At 36.1% G+C, this 9,942-nt stretch overlaps 1 protein-coding gene across 1 annotated transcript in view; it reads left to right on the top strand.

The window, feature by feature from the left end:
* The first annotated feature begins 336 nt into the window (after nucleotides 1-336).
* The window catches only part of mts (protein phosphatase 2 catalytic subunit mts), an 89,489-nt gene continuing 79,883 nt past the window's right edge, over nucleotides 337-9,942 (top strand). Inside the window, exon 1 of the mRNA XM_090378029.1 lies at nucleotides 337-633. Within this exon, the coding sequence (XP_090234155.1) occupies nucleotides 532-633 (102 nt within the window). The 5' untranslated portion in view covers nucleotides 337-531. The remainder of the gene's footprint in view (nucleotides 634-9,942) is intronic.

Here is a 9,942-nt window from a genome sequence, read left to right as displayed (position 1 = left end):
TAATTAACTGCTTGTATTAATTTTATTTATGTAATTCTAATTATTGAATAACTAAAACTGGCTTCCTCCTGCTGTTTTGTAATTCTAATTATTGATTCTAATTATTAAAGTAAAGATCAATTATTCCTTGCCTTTGCGAGACACAGAAAATAGTCGAAAATCATCAAGCAGTGCAATTTTTAAAACGAAATAACTAGCATATAATATTTTGCAATTACCGTTTACAGATAATAATTTTTTTTTTTTTTTTTTGAATACCATACGTGGTAATATCAGGACAAAACAGTAAGTACCAATGGGTTTTCTATGATGACGTCATAGGCTGCGGAGTTTTGATTAAGCTGTTCTAAAGCAAGGGGGTCAGCCATTTTGGCTAGTGTATTGTAAATTTGGTGATGAGTGTATTTGTTCATTCCTATTTATTTTGAATATTACTCACTAAATGATTCACAAATCATTTTGTAATACTAGGCTGAGATACGGAGACTAACAATTTTTTAAGTAAAACTTGTTTAGTGTTTATAGTTAGCAATGGAAGATAAAGCATCTTTGAAAGAACTCGATGCGTGGATTGAACAGCTTAATGAGTGTAAACAGTTAACAGAGAACCAAGTAAAAACTTTGTGTGAAAAGGTAAGTAGCAAATTTAGATTTTAATTGAATGGAAATTCGGATTATATGAATAAATGTTGGTTATAGGTAAAACATGTCTATACTGTTATTAGGTGTATAGCAGTACATGTTGACACGTCTCATTTCCTGGTAGCAGAAATTATTCTCTATAATTTTATACGGCGAGCGAAGTGATTGACCTTTAACGATTTTCAATAAATTTTTAATTTAGAGTTATGTAAAATTTTCTTCAACTTACTTTAGATTACTTGTCTATTCGGTATATTTCCTTATCATTTGACAGAAGCTCTTGCGTGCGATAAAATGCAAGTTTTGCTGTTGCATTTAAAATTGAAATTAAGAAACTAATCTTCATACGTTTTGGGGTTATACTTAAGAAAAACAGAAACCTTTAATTGCAAACCTTTGGAAAGTATAATGGTAAATTTTAAAGCAAATTGTGTATTGTCCATAAGATAATTTTACATTACAGGTAGTACAGAAGTGCACTTTATCATCAGGGCCGGATTTAACCTTGTTTTGGCCCTCAAGCTGTAACATGTATGAGGCCTTTCTCTCTTACAGTTCACCTGTGACTATATTAAAAAAAAAAAAGTTTTTTTTTTTTTTTTTTTTAAGATGGCGCGAAACCCTAAGCTGTAGCTTGTTTAACTTACGTGTGAATCCGGTTCTGTTTATCGTAACCATACTTTTGACGCTTGGTAGCTATACTAATTTACAGTAATCACACAGCTGTACTGATTTACACAGTAATCACACAGCTGTTTTTTTTTTTTTTTTTTGGGTGATCTGTGGTATATTTGCGTCAAATTTAGAAATATATTCTATAACTGTACATCAGCAGAAAATGGACTGACCACTTATACTATGATGGCTTAAATAAAACACGTGCTCTCTTCAGCTCTATAGGCACTCCACTTGGTTTTGAATTTTTCAGATAAATATTTAATTCAAAATTTAAGCTGTATCCTTCTTCATATGAATTGTTGCAAAATACATCTGCTAACATTGCATATGGGGGTGTAACTTTTGTCATGGTATCAGGTTGTAACATGTATAATGGAGGATTGTCTACACTATATCTTTTGATTTCTTAAAATTACTCTGGTCTCAGAATCTTGAGGCAGGAGCAATTTTTTTAAAGACCTCTTCAGTTGAGACTTTTGTTAGACAATTTGAGATGGAAGGTTATAGTTTTCCTTATGAGTTATTATGGATTTTTCAACATGCACAGTTTGCAGGTCAGCTAAACACACAGATTGGCAGACCTGTATGATTGTAATACATGAGAAGAGTTGCAGATAGTAACTATTGTGTGAACTAATGTCATAGGAAGAGCTACCATCTATAGCTCTCAACTTCATTGAAATCATCTTCCACAAGTAATGTACATCTGCCTGCTGACAAAATAGAATTGTATATTCACGTTCTGTCTATATATATAGAAAATTTTTTTGAAGCACTTGGCCATTGCAGAGCTATTGTAATTGAAGCAAACTTGAGGTTCTCTTCTCTTTTAAACAAAACTGATTGATAGCTTTTAATCACTGCCATAACTATCCAGGTCTAACAGTGTGTTTCTGTAAATTGGCTGTGTACATAACCACTCTCAAACTCCATTAGGAAAATGATTGTTATTATGGGATTTAAAAATCGCAATACAAAGTAATGTATGTTTTTGAATCATATGTATTATTAATGTTATTTTGCTTTGTTTGTCACAGCACAGCGAGTATATGTTTATAAGCAGTTAACAGTAACAATACAGATATCTCCTAATGAATAAAAATTTAGATAATGTGTAAGTATTAATCTTTGATACTAGTGTTTACAAAAAAAAATTGAAAGAAGGAAGCTCTGTTATTTTATTAATCTTCCATCCACTATGTATTTTTTAAAACAGTAAATTTAATAAACATTTTATTAATCAATCAGCCCTACTTTAGAATTTAATTTTTAAGTTTTGTAGTTGATATTAATATTTAAAAAAAATTAATTCATAAGAAAAAGGTGAAAGGTAGTAAATTTACAACTTTACAATTCACAGTAAAAAAATTACAATGAACTCTTCAAAACTACATTAATATAATTTTTTTAATAGGAAAAAAAGTTATATTTTACTTATAATACTAAACTTTGGAGAGGGAGTGGCGTAAATATTAAAATTCAAGAAATAAGAGAAGCATTTTAAAACAAGATAAGCAGAAAATTAATTATTACTTAAAAAGAAACCTGTTTTTTTTTCAGTTAACATTAAGGTTATCAAAAAAAAACTATATAAAAATTATGTGATTACCTGATTAAAGAATAGAGGGATTATTCCTGGATTTGTATTTTTCAAACAAATGGATTTATTTATTCCAGGTGAACTTCGAGCAACTAATTTGTATATATTTGTGATAGAACAATCTAATTTTGAATTTAGTATTTTAAATAGCATCTTTAGTCTAGAATCTTTCTGTGCTTAAATATATACCTTAGTTAAACATCACACATCTTTCCTTATTTGATTCTATTCCAGTTTTGTCTTGAGACATGAATCTAGTAAAGCTGTGTTGTTGTTTAATCAAGAAGATATAGGATTTGTGGAGTCCAAACTGGTGAATAATCTAAAAATTTGGTACTTGCCCGTTACCTCCTGCCAGTGTAAATCACAAGGCTTCTAACCTAAAGTGTGCTGTATATTTATTTATATTTATGTGTATGTATATTATCTTTTGTATTTTGTACATAAGTTTAATGACTACAAAGGTTGCACTAGACTAAAAGGTTAAAAGTAGCTGCAGGTAGAGGTGAAGGTGATTCTTGCACTACTTCTATTAGAATAAGCAGCGGTGAGGGGTGTTGGGGGTTTCAGGGACTAATGGCAGTCATCACGAAACAGGTGTGTATATGGGATGTTTTAGGGTAACTAATATTAAGAATAGGTACATGTATACCAATGCTAGAAGTATAGTAAATGAATTTGAAGTGTTGGTCAAGACATCAAAGGCGGATATTGTTGGGATAGCAGAGACGTGGTGTCACACAGATATAAGGAATGCAGAACTGGAATTTGGGGAGTAGTGTGTAAAGAAAGGATACAGTGTAGAAAGGGAGGAGGTGTTATGCTGTTAATTAAGAAAAATATAAAATCAAAAGAACTGCATCCAGTTGATATAGATGAACAGTGCACTGTTGAGTCAGTTTGGTGTGACATAAGCATTGCAAAAGCAAAAATAAGAGTAGGAGTGTGTTATAGGCCTAATGACTCGAATGAGTACAATGAACAATTGTACGGAGAAATTGTGGGCTAGTAAATCAGAATGTCTTATAATGGGGGATTTTAACTTCCCAGATATAGACCAGAACTTATGGGTTGGTCACTTGCACACTAGTAAGACTTTTGTGGATTTATTGGATGATTGTTTTCTGCAGCAGCATGTTCGAGAGGCAATCAGCGAGGGTAATACTTTTGATCTGGTTATCAGCAGTGATCATTTGTGTATTAAGAATGTGCAGATAAAGTAACCGTTAGGTGGCAGTGATCACAGTGTACTGATGTGGGATTTACTTAGATATAATTACCATCAGGGGTAAAGGAAGGAGTTTTTGCTTCCGTAAAGTTGACTATAGTGGTCTCAGACAGTTTTTAAATTCTGTACAGTGGGACCAACTGACGATGTTACCAGCAGCAAATTCTAAGTGGGAAGCATTCAAGGAATTAATAGTGGAAGCTACTAAACGTTTCATACCTATTAAGAAATATTGTTCAAGGTTTAGGCCTAAATAGTTGTCAAATGAACTAATGAGACTCGTGACAGAGAAGAAAAATGCATGGGATCCATATAAATTATCAGGCGACTCAGAAGCTTATGATATATATAACTTGATCTGTAATCAAGTCACAAAGGAGGTTGGGCAGATTACGAGAAATCTTTGGCAAAGGATGCTAAGAAAAACATCAAGGATTTCTTTACTTATATAAACTCTAAAAGGAAGGGGATGAATCTGATTGGTCCACTTGATGTTGGTGGTTCGACTGTTGATGATCCTGCTCAGATAGCAAACAAACTCAATGAGTATTTTGCATCTACGTTCACACATGAGGAGTTATTAAGGTTTGAAAATGCCACAAGGTTATCAAATTGTAACAGGGTCCTTAATGATTTTGTAATAACTGAGAACAAAGTGGAGGAGAAATTGTTGAAGTTAAACATAAGAAAAAGGCACCTGGGGTGGATGGGATCTATCCAGTTATATTAAAGGAGGCGGCAAAGGAAGTAAGCAAACCCTTAGCCATAATTATGAAAGCATCCTTGGACTCGGGAGGTCCCCATGGACCGGAGATGTGCAAATGTGTCCCCAATTCACATAGGAGGATTGAAGGGTGACACGAATAATTACAGACCAGTTAGTTTAACTTCTGTTCCGGGTAAAATGGAGTCACTGTTTAAAGATGCATTGCAGGATCATCTAGACAAGACTGCAGCAATAATTCAAACATAGCATGGGTTTGTTAAGGGGAAAGTCTTGTCTGACAAATTTGATTGATTATTATGATGTGGTTACAAAGCAACTGGATGCAAAAAATAATTTTGATATCATATACTTGGATTTCAGGAAAGCTTTTGACACTGCTGCACATGGAAGACTACTGTACAAATTGGACCAGAATGGTATTAAGGGTAAATTGCTACAATGGATAAAAGGATGGTTGAGTGGGAGAAGACAGAGGGTGGTAATCAGTGGGTGCTGCTCTTCATGGACTAATGTTATTAGTGGAGTCCCACAGGGTTCGGTGTTGGGTCCACGGTTGTTTTGTATATTTATCAATGATATTGATGAAGGCATATCAGGCTTAGTATCATAGTTTGCAGATGATACAAAGGTTGACAGGGTTGTTAATGACAGTAATGGCAGCGTGTTACTCTAACAGGATCTAGAAAATTTGGGCAGATGGGCTGAGAAGTGGCAACTGAAGTTTAACATTGACAAATGCAAAGTACTGCATATTGGTAGAAGTAACCCCAGAGAAACATACCAACTGTGTGGTACTACACTTAAGGAGATAGAAAATGAAAAAGACCTGGGAGTAATTGTGCAGTCAGATATGTAGTTTTCTGAGCAATGCAGACAGGCTGCCAGGACAGGTCATGTAGTGTTGTCAATGACATACAGAAATTTTGTTAGCAGGGAAAAGGTGATTGTCCCTCTGTATAAGGCAATGGTCAGGCCACGCCTTGAGTACTGCATGCAGGTCTGGAGGCCTCATTTTAGGAAGGGGGGATTTGCTTTAGCGTGTACAGAGAAGGGCAACAAGATTGGTGAGGGGAATGAAGCGATCCTCTTACCAGGAGAGGCTTAAGTTCTGCAAATTGCAGCAGCTGGAGACTAGGCATCTGCGACGTGATCTGATTGAGGTGTATAAGGCCTTGAATGGGTTGAGCACGCTGAATTCTGATGGGATTCTTCCACTTGTTCAGATTATGAACCTAAGGCGGCATAAATTCAAATTGAGGAAGGACAGATGTTGAATAGATGTGCGGAAATTTGCCTTTAGCCAGCGGGTGGTTAATTGCTGGAACAAACTTTCATCTGTCATTGTGGAAGTTGATATGTTAAATAAATTTAAGGAGGAACTGGACAAATATTTAGAGGGGATTGTTTTGTAAAAAAATTTTTTTTTTTTGGCTAATGCTGCATAAGCTCATACACTTGCTTTCTTGAATCACATGGCACTACTACTATTACTACAGTGGTAATGTTGTAACTGTTGGTGGGAGGACAAAGACAGTTCCAAAATTAGCAGTATTATCATTTTGGATTCTTTAACTGATCTAGGTTTGTAAGGCTTTGACCTATTCATTTTAATGACCTTGTTGTTTTATTGCTGGATTCTGGATTTTAATTATATGAAATTTGTGACTGCCAAAGTTGTGAAATTCAACTTCCAGAGCTCTGGCCAAATTTTTCCTGGGAATAGAGCCAGATTCTGTCTTCTAGTTGTAAGCTGGTTTATTTATTTTGCAAGGATTGTAGAAGGATATTAATGTACACTTGATAGCAGGATTAAGGGATATACCCTTCCATTTTAACCAATTCTCAATTGCCAGCATAGCTCGATTCAAAGAATAACAGTCATTATTGATAGAGAAAATGGGTCTATAGATCTTCAGATCATTAGTGTAAGTTGGTCTTACATTAGCCTTCTTGATTGTACCATATCTTTAATAAAGTTTGTAAGGAGCCAAAAAGTTTATTCATGAGGAACTGCCCGTTAACAATGTATCAGAGGAAAGCTCACTATTATTTGTAATGATAAGAGCTCTGTTTCTCAGAAAGCTGTGTAAGGAATTAGTAGCAGATCACAACTTGTATATAAAATGCAGTTCAAAAAAGTCAGTTATTAAGTTTCTGACTGCCATTTTTAAATATTACTATGACTGAGATTAATCCTAGATTCATCACTATGATCTGGAAAACAAGAGAAACAGTCCAAGGAATTTAATTTTAAAACATTTGGAAACATCCTTTCCAAAGCAATATTGACTATTACTTTGGAAAGGGCTTTATCTGCACTGAATTTTTGGGGGAAAATACCACAATCAGTTTGGTCCAGCACAGTTGGACATTAGACAATTAAAAAACAAAAAATCAAATGGGTAATACAGCAGTTTTTTTCAACACAATAGTGGGTGACTTCACTGAAGCCATTCAACATTGGGAAGAATTTTGTTACTAGGATTGGAGGTTGTACCAGAATCCTTGGTGCCCCCGTAGCCAGGTGGGAAGGAGCAGCAGTGCGTAGCACATGTTTCTTGATTAGACCGGGGTTCGAGCCCGTCACCACCAAATACGGAGGATGTGGAAAGGTCAGGAAATGACCACCGCATATCCCGGAGCAATATGGCCTTAGTTGCTAATGCTCCTAAAAACCAAATAACAACAACCAGAATCCTTAAAGCCCAAATTTGGCTTGGGTCAACTCCCCCCCCCCATCCCTTCAGCTTGAATAATAACATTTCTGAGGAATAGATATGGCTTGGACAAAGAAGTTAGTCTGCAAAGAGATAGTTGGCCTCACAGCAGAAAGAATCTTACTTGAACAATATGCAAAAACTTGCCATCACTAAATAGAATGTAGATTTAGGTGAAGTATTTGTAGAAAAGTTATATATCAAATATTTTTTATCTATAAGTACATTATTTTCCTTTTTGATTTATTTCTATTCCCATAAAAGTTCTGCAGTAAGAGGCAATTTTTGCTTAACCCAAGTACTTTACTCATGAAGCTTGAATTTTGTATTTGTTTTTGAATACAAATAGTGTATTCAAATAATAGATGCAGGCGTGGTCTCAATTCTAATCTCAATGATGTCCATTTCCACTTGCAGTCTGCCAAACCCCATGTACTTTTTCTGACAGAATCTCAGTTATCGGTTGATTCAACTACTGCTCATCTCAGATGCCCAAATTATTCGCTGTATGATTCCTTTCGCCTCAAAGGTGGTACTTGTGCATATGTCCGTTCTGATATTCCCTGTCAGAGACTTGGCAATTTGGAATCTCCTCTCTTTGATCTTCTCTGGCTTAAAATCTCTCTACCTCATTGTGTCAAATTCATCTGTTGTTTCTACCGTTCCCCAAACTCCACTAATCACTTGGAGCTCTTTGACTTCCTCTCGTTGCAACTTGACTTTCTCCAGTCCAACTTTCCTAACAGTGAGGTAATTTTCCTTGGTGATTTTAATGTTCACAACTCCAGCTGGCTTCCGTTTTCTAGTCACACCGACCCAGCAGGTCGAGATGCTGAGGCTTTTGCAATTACTAATGACCTAGCACAGATTGTTCATTTACCTACAAGAATACCGGACAATCCGAATCATACAGCCAATACGCTTGATCTTTCTCACAAACAACCCTTCTAAGTACACGGTCGAAGTGAGAGGTCCTTTAGGCACTTCACCACAACTTGGTGATTGTCTCTTCTCCAATGGAACCTTTATCTCATGGCTATTCCCAACCTCGTGTTGTTTGGCATTACAAGAATGCAAAATGGGATGACCTGCGAGACTTCTTTTCTTCTTTTCCTTGGTCGGATTACTGTTTCAAAACTGATGTCAACGTTTGCTCAGATCGTGTCAGTGAAATTATTCTTGCAGGAATGGAATCCTTTATCCCACACTCCACTTTAAAATCTCGTCCTTTATCTAAACCTTGGTTTTCCAATAAATGTGCTAAGGCTGTTCAAGAGAAGAATGTTGCATATCGTAATTGGCTTGTTTCTAATTCTTCAGTTTCATTTTCTGCCTACACCAAAGCTCGCAACAATTGTAAAGCAGTTATTAATCAGTCCAAACTATGAGTTTGAACAGGCTAAGAGTAGAAAACTTGCTTCTTGCCCTAATGGTAGCCGAGCATTCTGGTCTCTTGCCAAAGCTATTGGCCGCAACTTTTGCCCATCTCTGCTTCCACCTCTGTCCAAACCAGATGGTTCTGTTGTCACTTCAGCCAAGGATAAAGCTGACCTGCTAGCATCCCATTTTTCTTCCAGCTCATGTATTAATGAACTTGGTAAAACACCTCCCACCATTCCCATCACGGTCCATTCAATGCCTCCTGTGGTCTTCCGTCAAAAGGATATCAGAAGGATTTTGATGAATCTTGATGCTAAGAAAGCTCCAGGTCCTGATGGTATTTCTCCACTTGTTCTCAAAATCTGTGCTCCTGAACTTACTCCTATTCTTTGCCGCCTTTTTACACTTTCTTATTCCAAAGGTGTTTTCCCTTCTGCTTGGAAATTTGCTCATATCCAGCCAGTTCCTAAAAAGGGTGACAAATCCCTCCCATCCAATTATCGTCCCATTGCAATTACTTCTACTCTTTCTAAAGTAATGGAGAAATCAATTAACCGCCATCTCTTAAACTACCTAGAAACCTTCCGTCTGATCAACGATTGCCAGTATGGTTTCCGGCGGTGTCGATCCACTGGTGATATTCTGGCTTATGTTACCCATTTATGGACTACTTCAATGGAAAGGTTCGGTGAAACACAAGTAGTTGCTCTTGACATCTCAAAGGCTTTCGATCGTGTTTGGCATAAAGGTCTTCTAAACAAACTTCCATCTTATGGTTTGCCAACTGTTTTTAATAATTGGTTATCCAGTTTTCTCTCTGATCGCTCACTGAGGGTGATGGTAGATGGCTCTCTGTCTTCTAACTTCTCCACTAATGCCGGTGTCCCCCAAGGTTCAGTTCTTTCCCCCACTCTTTTCCTCTTGTATATCAATGACCTTCTTCCATTGACTGGAAATCCTATCCATAGTT

This window comes from Mastigoproctus giganteus, chromosome 7, assembly GCF_048544385.1.
Source record: "Mastigoproctus giganteus isolate SK-2022 chromosome 7, ASM4854438v1, whole genome shotgun sequence".
In the NCBI taxonomy this organism is placed as follows: Eukaryota; Metazoa; Arthropoda; class Arachnida; order Uropygi; family Thelyphonidae; genus Mastigoproctus; species Mastigoproctus giganteus.
This window is presented reverse-complemented; position numbering and strand designations above follow the sequence as displayed.